This window comes from Petaurus breviceps, unplaced genomic scaffold (genome assembly GCF_028583685.1).
Source record: "Petaurus breviceps papuanus isolate PSGF00001 unplaced genomic scaffold, PetGlider_PUasm1.0 229, whole genome shotgun sequence".
In the NCBI taxonomy this organism is placed as follows: Eukaryota; Metazoa; Chordata; class Mammalia; order Diprotodontia; family Petauridae; genus Petaurus; species Petaurus breviceps.
Window position 1 is genome coordinate 25,026,180 of NW_027185903.1, and position 19,198 is coordinate 25,045,377.

Below are 19,198 nucleotides of genomic sequence, written 5' to 3' on the forward strand. Positions count from 1 at the left end.
TATATATATATATATATATATATATATATATATATATATATATATATTTATTTATGTGTGTGTGTGTGTGTCTATATCGGAGGGTATACGGGTGTATGAATACATATGTGAATGTGGATATATATGATTACAGGTATACATAGATAGAGGGCACAGGACCAACTTAATAGGAAGGGATGATACTTAAAAGGTGAAATTAAGAGGTGAGATAGGACTATAATGAGAGGAGATAGTTTACTCTATCTCATATAGAAGAGGCAAGGGAAAATGATTACAATGGAGGGGAAGAATAGGAAGGCAAAAGGGAATGGGTCAACCTTATTCCCATTGAATTTGGCTGGGGGAGGGAATGACATACACACTAAATAGGGTATCTCACCCTCCAGGAGAGTAGGGGGGAAGGGGATGAGAGGGGGGATGATGCTAGGGAGGACTTCGGTCCCAAACGCTGGGTTTTCTCAGCTGCTGGAAGTATTAGTTGGTTGCCCTCTCTGAGGCCTCCACACGCTCTGGCAGGCTTGTCACACACTCCAGGACCTCCACCCTGGACCGCAATCCAGCTCCAAGGAGGTTAAAGCAAGAGCGGTTACCCCTCAAACTAGTTGCTTGGTTCCCTTATAGTCTGCAGGCCAGGAGCTGAAGCTGCAATGTGGGCGCAGGCTGAGCCAAGGTGTCTAAGCTGCTTCTCGCCCTGGGGGCAAAAGCCCACGCTCTCCCAACTACTGGTCCCAAAGTCCATACTGCACTGACCTCTCACTTTGTCCTTCGCATCTGTGTGTATATAAATCTGGAAATGGCCACAGCTGCTGGTGATCTGGAGTCCCTCCAGCCAGCGTTTGGTCATACACACCCTGGGGCTAAAACCTCAGGCTCACAAGGGCCTGGACCTTGACTCACAAGGGCCTGGGTGCGGCTCCCAGCTGTGCTGCCTCATTCTTGCCCGCCTTCTGGGCTGTCTTCAGTGGGAGGTTAGCTTCTCTGTGTCATTTTGTGGGTTCTGCAGCTCCAAAGTTTGTTCAGAGTCCCCTTTTACATGGATTGGGGAAGGTGGAAGCTGGAGCCGTGGAGGTCCTGCTTCTACTCCACTATCTTCTTCATTATTATTTATTCTATACACATCTTTTCTGCTTTCTGATTGTGTGTTGTTCTGTTTAGTTTCATGTATAAATAGCTTCAGGATAATCTGCCTTGGACCTCTTAGCAAACTTTGGATTCTGTTCTTGAGAAGTTGATCCGTAATTAGTGAGCTTTCATTTTGTCTTGCTCAGATGCAGGTCACGAAACCATCACCAGCCTTTTCCCAGACCACATACTTGTTATCTTTCCAACTTAACCCTGCCAACTCTAGCTCCTCTTTATGTGTTATCTCCCCGTTAGAATATAAGCTCTCTGAAGGCAAGGATTTTCTTATATGCTTGTTTTTCTGTCTCACCACAGAACTCAATGCCAGGCACACATAAGCATTTATAAAAATGTTGTAAACTTTTATTTTTTCTCTTTTCCACTGCTGCTTGTTGTTTGCTGTTCCATATAACTCATAATCTTCCATCAACTACTTTTTTGTAAACATGTTTTTGTTCTAAACTAGTGTGGGCTTTGGATACCATATCCATCTTTTTGGGGAAGAGATTTCAGTGTTTGCTTTTTAGGGTGGTATCTGGCCTTTTCACTTTCTTTTGTGGTGATTTATTTTCATTGATTAAACTTCCTTAGGAAATGGTGATAACTTTGTTTCATTTTCCTTTTTTCAGTGTTGGCAGACACTTTTCATAGGTCAAGTTTGAGTTCTAATTGCATATCATATTCATTTTTATTCTTCTAATTTGGTATTGATTTTGAGTAATGATCAAAATCAATATCAAATTAAAACAAAGACTTTCCTGACTGTATACTGACAGGTGTTTTGGAAATGATTTATGAATAGGTAACCAGTCATTTCCCAGATTTTTAAAACATTATTATTTTTCTTTTTGGGGGCTTTTCAGGTCTGTTTCCTCCTTATTCTCTCTTGATAGAAGTATTCCTGCTGTCTTGGCTTGAAAGATACACACAGATATTTTTATGTATGTGTGTATATATATACATATAATATACACATATGTATATATTAGCATATGTATAAGAATGTGTGTGTGTGTTTTTTTTTCTGTAAGCCTTTGGCATTTCTTACTTGTTATTCCTAAGCCATATTTATAACTTTTTTTTTTTTGCTATCTACCGAATGCCCACTTTTGCATTGAAGTCACTGAATGTTAAAGTATAGCTTGACCTAACTCAGAGAATCTTGCCAAACACTAAGTAGGATTTTCTTTCCTCCTCATCTACAGTAGCTGCTGTTATATAAATTACATTTATATTCAGAGTGTTTTTTAATAAAGGATAATAACAGAATGCTATATATTAGGAGATGACCAAATGACCATAAAATGCTGCTTCCTGCTGCCTTTGGATGCATGTTACAACCAGCTTCCCCAGTTAACGTTTTTGACTATCTAAGGGAGAACTTATGAATGATTCATACATTTAGGGGCATTAATAAATATTTGTTGACCAACCTTTAAATAATAAAAGAATTAAGTGTGGTCCCTAGCTTCAGGATAGATCTTTTATTATTTACTCATGGGTTAATATAGAAAAGAATTGCACAAGTTGAGAAAACATTCAGGGGTTGCTATGTGGGTATACATGAGTAGTGTCTGTAATAGAGAAGTTCTACCTCTCTTAGAGTATGTTGGGTGTATGTTGACACCAGTGATTTTTTTTTTTCCATTTTCATGGAACAGTTGATAGCATTTTAACATTTTACTCTTTATAGACCATACATGTTTGTGGTTTACATTTTGCTGTTGATTTGTAGAATTTAATATATGTGTTGTTCTGCATGGTCCTAGTGGTTTCTCTGATTTCCTTCAATACTCAAATCTCCCCTGTAGGAGACCTTTCCAGATACCCTCTATTTGCTGCAGGCTTCACCTTTAAGTAGCAACCTAACTCATATGTACTTGGTTATTTAAATGTCTCCCATTAGAATATGAGCACCTTTTGTCATATACTTTTTTTTTTTTTTTTTGCTTTTTGGAGGGCAATTGGGGTTAAGTGACTTGCCCAAAGTCACATGGCTAGCTTTTGTGTTAAATGTCTGAGGCCTGATTTGAACTCAGGTCCTCATGACTCCAGGGCCAGTGATGTAATTCACTGCGCCATCTAGCTGCCCCTTAGATACTATTTTTGACTTTGTTTTTTCAAGTGCTTAGCACAGCATCTGCTGCATTAAGTACTTAATAAATATTTTTTGGCTGACTGAACAATTAATGGGTAGAAGTTGTAGAGAAGTAGATTTAGATTTCACATAAGGAAAAACTTACTAACAATTAAGTGTACTTGAAAAATAGAGTAGGAAGGGCAGCTAGGTGGTACAGTGAATAGAGCACTGGCCCTGGAGTCAGGAGGATCTGAGTTCAAATTTGGCCTCAGACACTTAACACTTAATAGCTGTGTGACCTTGGGCAAGTCTTTTAACCCCAACTAACTGGTTTACCTTCCCCCCTCAAAAAAAAAAGAAAAATTTCAATTTATTTAATCGATGAAAGAATTGACATGGAAAGCCCTCTAAGACTGTAAATTGCAACAATATGAAAGGACATAGGAATTTCCCTCCTCTGGAGTTTGCCATACTAATGACCACAGAGGGTCAGAATAAGAAAAAAAAAATAGATGTTACATTGATAATTTAATTGGAGGACCCATATATAATCTGTCTTTCCCAGTGTATCTGTTTTCTAAGATAACTTGATTTGAGGATGGAAAGTGTAATCAGTTCTTTTTTTGTAAGAATGTATTTACTAAGAAACACAGTGCCTGGCATAATATAAAGTGATTAATAAATGTTGATTTATTGAAGAAATAAAAAATATATATCAAGTGTTTTGTAATTTAAAATTTTATAACACTTCATTCCATTTTTGTTAATCCATCTGTACTCATTCTCATTAGTGATAATAATAGATTTACCTTTCGTAATAAGTTGGTATGAGGAAAGCATTTAGTAAGCCTTGAAGCACTCTGATACAATGTTTATATTATATAATGGTTATAGAGCTAGCCTCAGAACTAGAAATACCAAGTTCAAGTCTGATCTTTGACAATAGGTTTCGTGACCCTGGCCAGGTACTTAACCTGCTCTAGGCCAGTGGCTCTCACAGTGTATTCTGCAAACACTTGGGAGTTTGTGAGATTAAAACTGTTTTCAAAATAATTATAAGATGTTATTTGTGTGTTAAAATATTCCTCCTCTTTCCAACTACATGTCTGTAAGCCTGATTTTCTTTGTATACTTCTTCTAAAACAACACAATACAACAGATTGAGTGCAGGAGCAGATTCACCTGTGTTCAGTTAAGCCAAATATTATAGAGATTTGCAAAAATATGCCACTCTACTAATTATTTTTTGTTTTGGAAAATAGTTATTTTTCATCAAAAAGTAGGCATTGTTAGCATGCATCATATTTATTTTAAAATGAATTAATACATATTTTAAAAAATGATCCATTTTAAGTTCTAATATGGTAAATATGATAGGTGTTTGCTACTAAATATTTAACAACTGGCTGTGGGGGGGGCAATAATTTTATGCAAGGACACACTTTTAAGGGTTAATCTACATTAACATTTTCTCTATCACTTTCTAATAATAAACCAGAGAATAGATTGAGCCTTGATATTGTACCATTTGAGGTGTAAATCCTCACACCTCAAATTATAGTTAAGAATAACTGTAGAACACTACTAAATACAAAAAAAAGCTCTCTGGGATCCTCAGTAATTTTTAAGGATGTAAAGGGTTCCTAAGACCAAAAAGTTTAAGAAATGCTGCTCTAGGCAATTCTAAGACTATCATTTACAGAGAAAGTACTGCCCTGCATTTGTGGGAGGAGTTTTCTCCATCTGTCTGTTCCCTCTATCAGTGTGGTCTCAGGTCTTGTCTCTGTCCCTAAAGCACTGTGTAAATGTGAGTTCTTACAGTTTTTATACTTCTTGTCATTACTGTTTTAGTCTTAGAAATGTACATGCAGTAAACAAATTTTCTTATCATTTCTTATCAATTCTTATCATTACTTATGTAAAGCAAATCTCATAAAACTTTGATTTTAAAATTTTATTTTCAGTAGTGAATGTATATGCTGTGCTACTTTAATATTAACATCTGTAAGTAACTAGTGTTTCATCTGCAGATTAATTTCTAAATGTTTTCCTTCATTCATACCTTAACATTCATATATATTTGTGTATTTAATATACATATTACACCCATAATACACCTACCTACATATTCTATAATCGTCTGAATTTTACAATGTTTTTTTTTCAGGTCCGTATTGAAACAGCTACAACTCTCAAGTTAAATATCCTTTATTGTGATAATCTCCAAGGATTTAATAAGTGTTTTGTACTGTTCAAGACAGTGTGGTAAATGTAAGCAATACAAATACAGTGTTCCCAAAACCTAAGTGCAATATTAAGCTTAATAGCTTTATACTTTGGTGAATTCTCCCTCCCCTGTGCATAGGCTTAAAGAAGAAACATGTAGCATTCTATACAGGAAATAGTAAGTAGGCTTATTTGACTTTAAGTAGAAGAAGAGTAAAATGTAATTAGTCTAGAAAGGTAGACTTAGAACTAACTTGTAAAGAGCTTTGAATTCCCTTAAAATATTAATTTCTTTATCACCTTTCTATATTTTACAACAAATTATTCTTCAAATATTTTTTACCACCGATTATTTATATAGACAGTTTTTGTGATGTTATTGCATGCTTATTGTGTTAACTCTACTTTGTAGATATTTTTGGTCATTCTAGTATATTGACTTCAATCTTCCTTAACTCCTGTTCACCTGTTGATGATTTTGAGTTTAGAACAGATCAGTTTCTGCCGGTAAGATTATTCATTTATCTACTGTGGCACATTCAACCTACAGCTGTTTTTGGGCAGAACCAGAAACATTAAAAAGCATAATCTGCATGTAAATGTCATGTGTTTTCTCAAAGGTTAGAGTATTCCTCTGAATGCTTTTTTTAGTCATTGATTTAATCAATTTATTTTCTAGCCACCTCTTTTTATATTTTGCAGTTTATTTAAAGCTGTTTAATCAGCTGTTATTAATGATTGGTACAAATAATTGTAAATCTCTTCTTTTTCACCCTTACCAGAATATATATTTTTTTAATATTTCTGCTTAAGGTAATGGGATATGTTTGCTGTTTCATCATAAGATGACTAGATGGAAAAAAAAAGTGTTTATACACTTAAAAAATATACAACAAAACATGCTAATATGGGCATGCCTAGAGGTAGAACTTACAGAATAGTGTTCTCTTCAAGTTAGGGTTTGTAGTTAAAAGTTTTTGTTCTGATTTTACCACTTATATCCCAGGTGATCTTGAGTAAATAACTTTTTTTCCCTCTGGGTCTTGGTTTCCTTACTTAGAAAGTGAGGAGTTTGGGTTGATTGATCTACCCAAGGTAACTAGATATCTTTCCAGTATGACTTGGACCAGGTAGTCACTGAATTCTCTTACATTTTATATTTATTGTTAAAAGGTGCTAAAGTGCAGTGGGTTTGATGGTAAAAATGGTACATATTAGAGCTTTGCTGCACTTTTTTGAATTCTGCTCTTTGTGTATAGAATTTACTTTACATACATACTTAGACCAATCTTGCTTTGTCAGTGTAAGTATGCTATTTTTCAAAGCACCAAATTGGGTACCTATTGCAGGCTATGTAAATATAGAGGCAGAGATTAAAGAAATAAATGAATGTACAAAAATTAGTCATAAGTACATTCATGTCTGAACATGTTTCACATTGGTAAAGTTAATGATACTGAGATATTAAACCTCTTTCTTTGAAAACTTAATATTTAATATCTTTCTTTCTCTCCACAATTAAAGTTGTAAGGATAATGTGTGGCATCACTTTGTAGCTCATAGGTACAAAAATGGTACTTTGGCAATGGGATTAAAATACTAAAAATTATTTAATGGAATAATATTTGTAAACATTTGTTCTGATCCTTTATCATGTATTAACCAGGGATAATGATACTTTCTTTTTTTTTAAAGCAATTGGGGTTAAGTAACTTGCTCAAGGTTACACGGCCAGTTATTTCTGGGTATGGTGCTAAGTATCTGAGCCTGGATTCGATCCCGCAGGTCATCCCGACACTGGGGCCGGTGCTCTTACTTGCTGAGCCACCTGGCTGCCCCTAAGCAATTGGGGTTAAGTAACTTGCTCAAGGTTACACGGCCAGGTGTTTCTGGGTGGATGCTAAGTGTCTCAGTCCGGATTCGATCCCATGATACTTTTTTCTTAACAATTATGTTTAAATTCTTAATGAGAGATTTGTTAATCACTTTAGATCCTTTGTGAGAAAGTTCATAAAATTCCTGCAAAATACTAAAATGCTCTGAAAAATATGTGCCATTCTTTATATATGCTTTGAAATTTTAGGACTTGATTTATAAACTAGACATTGGATCTATAATTTAAATTTGAATAAATTTTCCTCAAAACTATGTATTGACAATTTCTTCATCTGTAAAATGAGAAGAATAATAACCTCTATTTAGGACTAAATTGACATATATGAAACATATACCAAACGAAAGGCTAGTTTTTAGCTATTATTATTCATTTTGGACCATACTAGATGCCTGATGCTCATCTATCATTGGTAGGCTATTCCTTATTGAACCTGAGAAATAAAGATTTTGTTGTTGGCAGTGTATGCTTGCATGGATACACATTTTTGTGTGAATATATCTGTATGAGATCTCATTAACTTGTTTATCCATCTTAAATTAGGAATGGTTATCCCTTTTCTCCCATGGAAATTATTTTCTTTTGGGAGGAACAGAACGCTCCTTAAAGACGCTTTTAAGTGCTAATAACAATGAGTTAGTATTTTTAAAATGATCAGTTTTAAATTGTACATATGCAATATTTGTGAAATTCATTTTCATAGTGGAATTTGTTATGGACCAATAGTTAGCATTTTAATCTGCTTGAATATATGTGTGCATATACACCTTCACATATATGTAACTGTGTGTATACATATGCACATATGTATACACATATACATGTATACACATGTATATTTCAGGTTTATATCCAAGTCTTTTTTTTTTAACTTTTCCCCTTTTCTTTTTCTACCTATAGTATTTGGAAACCATGTTCATGCTGCTTTTTCAACTACTTCAGCAAGTTACAGAATGTGACACAAAGATGCATGTTTTACATGTCCTATCTTGTGTGATTGAAAGAGTTAATATGCAGGTAATTGTTATTGTATACATTTTAGCAGTATTATGGAATGGAGAAGAGACAAATTTAGATGCTGTGAATAACAATGTCATTCCAACTTCTTTTACACTTAAACCTTATTTATGTAGGCTCTCTTAATTTGGAAGTTAGATAGTTGCATAGGGACTTTTGAATTTTGTATGTTTATTACTACCCATGTAAAGCACATTTAATTCAGAAAATAATACCCAGTACTTCTATTGAATATTAGTATTTTATGGCTAGTAAATATGAAGTAGAATGCCCTTAGCATTTTTAGCCTTGTGTTATACATATTTGTATAAATACTGTATCTTTCCCCTAGGATTCCAGACTCTTAGGCACAATAGGGATTGTGCCAATTTTTAACATTGTATTTCTGATACCTAGAGTGATGCTGTTTATGTAGTAGGCACATAAGAAATACTTCTTTATTTGATGTGAAATGCATTGCCTTGAACCTTTCTGGGTGTTGGTATGTTAGAATTGTTAAGGTTGGGGAAGATAGCCCATATTCAGGGGAGAGCAAACATATCCAATGCATTTGTGGATTTTCTTATTAGATGTAAACCACAGGAGTTTTAAATAATCTTCTTTCTAAAGAGAGGAAGTTGCCCAGAGTCATCAGACAGTTTTGTCAACAAATCAGAATACATTGGTGTGTGTGTGTGTGTGTGTGTGTGTGTGTGTGTGTGTGTGTTTTCTTTAATGTCTCTTTTAATAGTATGGCTACAATTTTTCCCATTAAAATTACATAACAAAAAATGCTTTTTCTTTAATGTAGAATGTATTCCACTAATGAAGCTTAATTTATAAGGGCAAAAAAATAAATATAGTTTGTCGATTTGGGTTTAATAGCTTTCATTATTTTATCAAAGTTGAAAGTTCTTTTCAACTGTTTTAGATGTTTGCAACCATGTCTTTTAGTCCTTTATAGCATGTAAGAGTAACTTTATCCTTAAATGTAAGCTCTTTTAGAGCAGATGTCTATAGCATGATAGAAATTAATGATAACTAAAACAATAGCCATTTGTATATCTTGCTCTTTATTTTAAAAGTTGGCCCCTTTTACTCTGCATTTTTTTTTTTAATGTAGATACGCCCTTATGTAGGATGTTTGGTTCAGTATTTGCCTCTACTTTGGAAGCAGAGTGAAGAACATAATATGCTCAGATGTGCCATTCTCACTACTCTTATTCATCTTGTTCAGGTAAATGACTCATACTTCTCTTTCCCTTTTTCTCTTGATAGAATTTCATGTCATTGTTGTTCCGAAGGGCTTATATATATATACTTCATCAGATGCTTCTGACTTGAGGCATGAAGTCACTAAGTAACAGGAAACTGTGGCCACAGGAATTGAATTTCATTGGTTTGCACTTTTACTCAGATTCATCATAGTAGCTTTCTATTCAAACTCATTCTTTTCCTTCTCCTATCCAATATACAAATATCACTTTTCTACTTACATTTAAACATTTTAGCTAACCTCACTTATTGTTTTTGCGGGAAGGAGGAAACAAAGATGGCTAAGGTATCTGTCATACCTTTGTGACTAAGAATCATTGTAAAAATTTCCAGTTCAGAATAGTGATTTTGGAGAATGTGGAGGGGAAGATGATGAATTTAGATTTAGACATACTGTGGTGGATTTGGAGAAATATCAAAGACAGAAAAGTGTCTTCGTAATGGTAAGAGCTGAAACTGTGAAATAGATAATATTTATGACGGGATTTACTGAATGAATGGAAAGAGAATAAATACAAACAATATTAGTATGTATATGTATATATGTTTGTGTATACATATACATATATTTTATCTTGTACATACATACATACATATACACACACACACAAACAGAGGGAGATAGAGCAAGAGTGTACAGTCTATTTAGGGGCCAGGAGACGAAAGGACTAAAAGGAGGTAAAAGTAATGTTCATAGAGGTAGGAGAACCAGAATGATATAAGGTGACGTTATCAAATTTCGTTTCATCCCAGATCTTTCTAGGTTGCTATTTATTTAGTGTAGGACAAATATCTTTATCTTTGAGCATTCCTTAGTACTTTCTTATGGTCTGAAGACCAGACAGGAGAATGGTCTTTTAGAAATGCTCTAGCCTAGGTCTTGGTCTCTGGGAGGAGAGGAAGTTTCTAATTGTTGCCAGGGTTTATGCATATTAAAGATAGAATCTTAAGGTAAGTAATTGGTGTGTTCCCAAAGGTGGAAGGAGGAGAATACCAAGGAAGAAGACTGGTATTAAGCTGGGGAAAATCCTTATCCTACCTTTAATCCTTTTGTTGTGTTTTTACACTCTTTATGCTTGTTGAATGAACAAATAAATCATAACCCATACGTATAAACCTTTTGTGATAGATGGTACAAATATTGTCCCCATGAAACTGAGGGTCATAAAGATTTATGTTGCTTGCTCATGGTTACACAGCTGGAATGTATCAGAACACTGGGATGTAAATGATAACCTCTGTGGTCCTTTCTACCTCACATATCCATATCCCATCTTGGTGTGAACTGCTTTTTGAAAAAAAATAAAGCACACATTTTTATAGCATTTCAATATTTTCAGAGCATTTCTTATGATTTTATTATTGTAAGAATCAAGAGGGAGCTTGTTCTCCCCTTTTTACAGATAAAGAAATTGCAATTGAAAGAAATGATGTTATTCACCTTGAGTCACATACCTAGGAAATAGTGGAGGTAAGAGTGAAACTGATGTATTCTTAATACAGGTCCATTGCTCTTTTCATTTATCATATTGCTAAGAGCCTATTTCTTTTACTTGTATAGCATGAGGAAAAAGAAGGAATTGTTATAGCCATTCCTAACCTCCATTTATTAAATCCTTCTCCACCATTATCTTTTTTTTTTTTTTTTTTGCTTTTTTGGAGGGCAGTTGGGGTAACTTGCCCAAGGTCACATGGCTAGTTTTTGTGTTAAGTGTCTGAGGCTAGATTTGAACTCAGGTCCTCCTGACTCCAGGGCCAGTGCTCTAGTCACTGTGCCACCTAGCCTCCCCCACCATTATCTTTTGAGTAATTAAAAAAGGTTTTTCAGCAAACTGAAATAGTTTCTCAGTATAGACTTTTACTTTTTTTTTCTGTTGAGTTTTCATCATTCATTATTTATATTAAAATGATATATTGCTACCCTACTTAGCTACAGATGAAAAACTTCCTTTCATAAAGGAATCATATCTCTATTCTAGTCAGTAATCTAAATTTGTCATTATATAACTTTAATTTTTAAAAATTAATTTTTTTTGTTTTCAAGTCTGGTCTCTCTCTACTAACTTCTTCCTCACCTCTACAATGCCTTGAGAAATCAAGAAAAACAGCACCTGTTACACACATGTATATATAGTTAAGCAAAAAATCCTATTGACCATGTCTTAAAAAAAAGTCTCAATCTACACTTCGAGTTTTTCACCTCTGTCAGGAGCTGTGTAGCTTGTTTCATAATGAATCCTCTAGAATTGTGGTTTTTCATTATTTTGATTAGAGTTCTTAAGTCTTTCAAAGTTGTTTGTCTTTTTTATTCATTGTTCTGGTTCTGCTTCATTTTGCATACATTCACATAAGTCTTCCAAGGTTTCTCTGAAACTTTCCCTTTAGTATTTCTTACAGCCTGGTGATAACCCATCACATTCATGTACCACAGTTTGCTCATCCATTCCCCAATTGATAGGCAGCCCCTCAATTTCCGATTCTTCACTGTAATAAAAAGCTTCTGTAAGTAATTTTTGTACATATGAGTCCTTCTGTCTTTGATGTCTTTGAAGAACAGAGCAAACAGAGGTTTATCAAAAGGTATTCACAGTTTTAATTGCTTTTTGGACAAGGTTTCAAATTGCTTTCTAGAATGACTGAAGTGATTCACAGCTCCAGCAGGATTTCATTAATGTATCTGCTTTTCCACAGCCCCTCCAACATTTTCCATTTTTGTCAACTTTACCAGTCTGATGGGTATAAGGTGCCTCATTTGTTTTAATTTGCATTTCTCTAATTATTGGTGATTTAGAGCATTTTTAATATAGCTATTAATAACTTGGATTTCTTTGTTTGAAAACTACCTTTGTCCATTTGTAAATTGAATGGCTCTTATTCATATAAATTTGATTCAGTTCCCTATATATCTTAGAAATAAGACCTTTGTTAGAAAAACTTGGTGCAAAGATATTTTTTTTTCCCCCGTTTAACTTATTCACTTCTAAAATTAGATTCATTGGGGCAGCCAGGTGGCTCAGCGAGTAAGAGCACCGGCTCCAGTGTCGGGATGACCTGGGGATCAAATCCGGGCTTAGATACTCAGCACCACACCCAGAAATAACTGGCTGTGTAACCTTGAGCAAGTTACTTAACCCCAATTGCTTTTAAAAAAAAGAAATAAAATAAAATTAGATGTATTGGTTTTGTCAGAAAGTTTTTTTAGGTAATCCAAATGGTGAATTTTACCTTGTATAAATCTTTCTATTTCTTGTTTGATCATGAACAAAAACAACATCCTAGATATATCACTCCATTATGTAGCTCTTCACAATAGTTTTGTTTCCTAAGAGATGATGATGTTCCATGTTCCATGATTCCCAGCAATACTGATTGTGCATCAAGAAAATAGCGATATTAACAAAATGGTTTTGTACCCAGGGAGGAACTTCAAAGTTTTGCAAAATAAAATTCACTTTATTTCTCTTACTTAATTATAGACCGAGACAGAAATTGTAAACTTTTGAGGCAGGTCTAGTTTTTATTGGGAAGAAAATGATGAAATTTTTATTGCATGTGTTAAGTCTGTGATGCTGATAGGATGTTCAGGTGGAGTTGTCCAGCAATCCACCATTTATCAAGCTCCTTCTATTAACCAGGTCCTGGGAATATGGAGGTGCAGCTGAAACAGTATCTGCCATCAAGCAGCTTATATTTTGTCTGTAATTGAGTGAAAATAACAACAAAAAAAGAGATATTTGTTATGTGGCAAGCACTGTCAGCTGGTGGGGAGCTAAACCAGACAACAGTAGAAGAAATCAAGGGACTACACAAGGCAGGTGTGTCAGATGGGAGGGGAGGATTATATTCTCTGCATAAGGGACAGCCATCAGAAAGGCACAAACCGGAGACATTGAGTATAGTCTGTGGAACAGAAAGAAAGACAATCTGGCTGGATTATAGGCTACATTAAGGGAAATAATACGTAAAAAGATTTTTTACTTTTCTAGGTAAATGGATCCAGGTTGTGAAGGGATTTAAATGCCAAATAGAGGAGTATATTTGATTGTAGAGGTAATAGGGAACCATTGTAGTTTTTGATGAAGGGACTTACCTGGGAAGATCTGAGTTTTAGGGGAAATTACTTTGGCAAAAGTAATGTGAAAGATGAAATGGAAAGAATAGTGGATCCAGGAAGATCAATTAGGAAGCTATTGCAGTATTGCAGATGAGGAATAATGAAGGCCCAAGTTAATGTAGTGGTTGTATAAGTAATGAGATGGGGATAGATACAAGAGTTGTGAAGATGGAAATGATAAGATTTCACAGCTGATTGGTTATGTAGTATGAGAGTAAAGAGATAATAAGACTGATACAGAAGTTTTCAACCTGAAAACATGGTAGTGTCCTTGACAGTAATAGGGAAGTTTGGAAGAGCAATAGATTTGGCAGAAATATTGAGTACTGTTTTGGATAGGCTGACTTTGTAATATCTATCAAACAATCAACATTTATAAGCTGGGCGCTGTGTTAAACTCTTGTACCTATGGGATGTCCAGTTAGAAATGTCCAGTAGACAATTGGTGATGTTGTCACATCTGTAGATCTGGGAATCTTATGTGTAGAGATGGCAAATAAACAAATTAGACCTGATGAGTAGTGGAGAGAGATACTATATTGGGATATGTGAATTTAGAAGTCATCTGCATGGAGCTGATAAATTTACCTCTGTCATCAGATGAGATCACCAAGGGAGAAAATGCAGAGGAAGATGAAGCAGAAGGAACAACAAGCAAAGATTATGAGCTTTTGAATCATTTTTCAAAAATTTATGAATTTTTGAAATCAAAGGAGATTTTGAATGAGTTATCAGGCAGACCAATACAGAACAGTTCCAGTTTTCAGGAGGAAATGGAAATCAGTGTCATACTATAAGATGGTCAAGGGGAACTGAGAAGGGCCATTGCATTCTAGGAGTTCTGATCTTAGAGGAGTTAGAAATGTGAGCATAATGTGGATTATAGAGTTTTAAAATAAATGTTAAATGAGTTGAGGATTTGTTTTTGTTATAAAGGTGAGTTCTTTTGTGAGAGAGGGGGAGGATTTTGAAATGCTAATACAGTTTAGAGAAAAAGTTATCAAAATAACATTTAAAGAAAAGTTAAGGAGTGAATATTGAATTGGTGGTGAGGGGAGTACAAGCAGTTCCATATTTGAGGTTATTTGTAATGGGAATAAGAGGTTCATACTCTCGCTTGAGGGAATGGCAGAATCAAGAGAATTAAAAAAAAAAAAGGCGATACCTGAATAGGAGGATAGAATCTGGCAAACAGTGAAAGATTAAAGAGGAGCAAGTGATAAGTAGTATGATCCCATGGGGAAAACTCTAGAATGACATGCAAGGAGTTGCTTATGATGGACCCAAGTGGAAGGTAAAAGATAAAGCCACCTTGTAGCTGAGACACAGAATAATTGAATGCAGAGGATAGTTTTGAGGTATAGAGTATAGAAAATGTGAACATATAGAAGAAGTAATTAGTGGAGGGAGAGCCTATGCAAAGGCACCAAGATGAGATACTGAGTATCTAAGAAGGCTAGTTTGTTTATATTTCATTGCTTGATTTTTAAATTTTTTAAATTTTTGTGACAATGGAGGGTTAATCTGAGAGGATTGGAAAAGACTGAATTCAACTAGACAACATCAACAAAATGTATTTTTCATTTGGTAATTAGGTCATTTTTTATTTGAGTGTGGGAGAGAGTTGTTTAACAGAAATTACTTAATTTTAGAGTTTCAAGGGTTCTATCCCCCATCTAGTCCTAATATACCTAACAAATGGTCATCTAATCTCTACCTGAAGATTTCTGTGGAGAGTTTACCAGCTCTTGAGGTAGCCTGTTCAACTTTTCGATAGGTTTAATTGTTTGGAAATTCTCCCTAATGTCAAATTTACATATGCCTTTTTTGTAACTTCCATACAGTGCTACTGATTCTTCTCTGTGGGACCAAACAGAAAAAGTCTAATTCTTCTACCATATTGGAGCCCTTCAGATACTTGAAAAAAATTGTCATGCCTCTACCCTTGTCCGCTTTTTTTTTTTTTTTTTTTTCTTTTTGGAGGGAGGATGGTAGGGCAATTGGGATTAAGTGACTTGCCCAAGGTCACATAGCTAGTTTTTGTGTTAAGTGTCTGAGGCTGGATTTGAACTCAGGTCCTCCCGACTCCAGGGCTGGTGCTCTATCCACTGTGCCACCTAGCCACCCTCTGTCCTCTTTTCTCCAGGTTAAACATAACAAGTGTCATCAGTTGATTCTCATTTGCTATGGATTCAAGAACTTTTCTCAGTCCTGGCTGTTGTTTATTGGATATTTGCTAGCTGATCAATATCTTTCATAAATTTTGGTGCTAAGAACTGAACACAATCATTAGGTATGGTCTGATCTTGGTAGAGTACAGTGGGACCATCACCTCCTTGTTCCTGGAAACTGTGCTTCTGTAAATGCAGACCAAGGTTGTATTAGATTTTGGGCTGCCATAGCACACTGCAGAATAATATTGAGCTTGCTGTTCACTCAAACCCCTAGAGCTTTTCCAGACAAACTTCTCCAATCATTCTTTCTGTACTTGTGAAACTGAGTTTTTTAAACCAACTGTTAAGACTTGACATTTTTCCATACTGTGTTTCAATTTAGTGGTTTAAACCCACTGCTTTAGCTTGTCTTTTTGGATTGTGACTCTGCCATCCAATGTGTTAGCTACCCCTTCCAACTTTATGTCCTTTGCAGATTTGATAAGCATGCAGTCTTTGCCTTTATCCAAGTAACATCTCCACTGCATTTTGCTGGAGAACTTTTGAGTATGGATATTCAGATAATTTCCAGATGCATGTAGTTCTGTAGTGTGATTTAGCTCTCATTTCTCCAACTTGTCCACAAAGACTATCATGAGATATTATTTAATGCTTTGTTAAATGAAATCTGAGAAATGCCATCTTTGGCATTCCTCTGATCTTGAAAACTGTCTTGTATTTATCTACTTTTGTGTATATGTGTGTACACATATATGTATATAAGCACATATGTATTTGTTCAATTGTTACATTTATTTTTATATATGCTTGTTTTCCCTTTTAAAGGGAAGCTCATTGAGTGTAGGTCTTGTTTTGTGTTTTGTATTTATTTCCTTAGCACTTAAGCACAGTTCTTGGCACTAGTAGGTACTTAATTAATACTTACTGATTGATTACTAACCCTGTCAGAAAAAGGGAAATAATTACAAATATAGCATAGCTGATTCTAGTTGAAGTCATCCTGATCCTTTCTAGTCAATTCTTTCTTTTCTGGGTGTTCCATCTCTAATGAACCGTTCTAGAAATTTGCTAGGAATCGAAGTCAAATGATTTTAATTTGCAGAAGCTTTTGCTCCTCCTTTTTGAAAATTGACATTTTTGACTTTCTCACAGTGGGTAGAGTATTGGACTCGGCATCAGGAATACATGAGTTTCAGATTTGTCCTCAGATACTTATTAGTTGTGTGACCCCAGTACAGTCACTTAATCTCTGCTGCCTTAGTTTCCTCAGCTGCAAAATTGAGCTAATAATAGCACTTACTCCCCAGGATCAAATGAGATAATAATTGTAAAACATTTAGCATAGTGCTTGGCACATAATAGTTGCTATTTAAATGTTAGCTGTAGCAATAATAATTTTTGTTATTAATATTATTGTTATTCTACATTCTTGGAGAAGTGCATCTCATGTTCTCTATGATCTTTCAGAAATCACCGATGGTAGGCACACAAGTCACTTCTTTTAAGTAGTCAAGCATGTAATTCGTCTGTGATGACTTGGATTTCTCAAGAACAGCTATTTACTGTCTTACTGCCACCTTAAATATCAGCTTCTTGTTAAACCATTTTTGTTCTCTCATTTCAAATACACCAAAGTAACGGGTAAAGGAAACATAGACTTTACTACTGGCTCCTTTCTTCGAATTTTGCCTCCTGAGAACCTCTAGGTGCTATTTTTCTTTTCATTGTATCATGGTATCTTGCTTGGTAGATATACATAGGGAATTTTTTCTCTCCTCTGTTCCTTTTATATGAAAGTCCTTTTGATTTGAACTCAAAGACTTTAGGCAAGCACATCTTTACTATCCTTGGTTATGTGAGCTGGTCAGAAATATGCTTTTCAGTGTTTTAAATACCTGGTCTTAGAAATATAAATTCTATTTCCCAACACAGTCTTTTTAGTTAGCTGCTCTTATCTCAGAACAGTTTTTCCCTTTTGCATTCCTTGCTTTCATAGGGAAATAACCTGTGTTCTTGCGGTTTTTTACTTCTTGCCCAACATGTCATATTCCCTATTTCTAATTTCCTTCTAGCAGCATCATTTGTGCTTATATCAGAAGTCAGTAGCATTCATTCATATTAATAAGTTATGGGAGATTCTCTATTATGTCTTGTATGCATGTCTTATGAAGGTATCGGGCCTTATTGTTATCAGACTGACAAATAGCACCTTAGTAACTCTGAGAAGGTAGTTACCAATTACAACTCCATTTTCCTTCATGGCTTTGCTTGGCTTTGCTTGGTTTTGCCTCCGAGGAAGATGATGCCTCCTTCTTTTCCCCTCCTCACTCTCCCCCGCCCCCCAGCCCCATTCCCCCTTGCCTTTCAGCTTCCTTTTATTGATTGTCTTCTCCCTTAAATTGTAAACTCTCTGAGGGGTAGAGACTTTGTACCCCTAGTACTAAGCACAGAGTGTGGCAGATAGTAGACACATATTAATGTTCACTTAATTGAATTTCTATTCATACCTGAAAGCTTACATGTCTCTAATTTACTACTATCCTTGGAGGACAAACTACTGTTTCTTTTTCAGAACTTGCCACTTCCTCTTCTTGAGAAACAATTGCACAGTTCTTTTTTTTAGCCATATTTCTTTTTTCTGTTTAACTTGAAGGATCTGATTGTATGTTACTTTCCTGTAAGCTCTCTGGTGGCATTCTTTTACTTTCTGACAGAGGTCAAGTTTGTCTGCCACTTCAGATTCCATCCCCCATTCTTCTTTGATTCCCCCCCCCCCCCCCAAATTATGCTCCTTTTCCATTTTATTTTAAAGGAACTACTTGCTGGTAATAGACATCTTGGGTCTTGGAGAGCTATTCCTCTCTTCATCTCCTCTTCAGAGGGAGACCATTCTATAATTTGGAACATAGGTAGTAGTCACTTGGTTGTGCCATAAATGCAAACCTCACATGCTCAGTTCAAATCCCTGCAGACCTTATTTGTTTTTAAACTTGAGTAGCAAGTCATCTGCTCTGTAGGGTCTTTATGACTTTAATCACTTCTTATCAGCTTGAGAGTTATTCTCAACTTCCTTTCATTTGTCTAAACAACTTTATAGCCAGTCCTGCTTCCTTTTCCTTTTCTCACACAATTTTTAATTGTTTTCACCAATTTGTTTTGCTTGAATCCTTTTCTTTAGGTTCTTACTTTCTCTTCCTTCAGACTGAATCTTTGTGCTCTTTTTTCTTCTTCAACTGTGGAAAATAGGACAGAAAAATAAAGATACCAGGATATCTATCTATCTATCTATCTATCTATCTATCTATCTATCTATCTAT

General features: G+C 35.1%; 1 protein-coding gene across 2 annotated transcripts in view; it reads left to right on the forward strand.

The window, feature by feature from the left end:
* IPO11 (importin 11) overlaps window positions 1–19,198 on the forward strand; it is a 230,997-nt gene that overhangs the window by 85,985 nt on the left and 125,814 nt on the right. For both annotated transcript variants that reach the window (XM_069096384.1, XM_069096383.1), the window contains 4 exons: window positions 5,370–5,403; window positions 5,895–5,935; window positions 8,223–8,339; window positions 9,442–9,555. In XM_069096384.1, coding sequence (XP_068952485.1) covers window positions 5,370–5,403; window positions 5,895–5,935; window positions 8,223–8,339; window positions 9,442–9,555 — 306 coding nt within the window. The remainder of the gene's footprint in view (window positions 1–5,369; window positions 5,404–5,894; window positions 5,936–8,222; window positions 8,340–9,441; window positions 9,556–19,198) is intronic.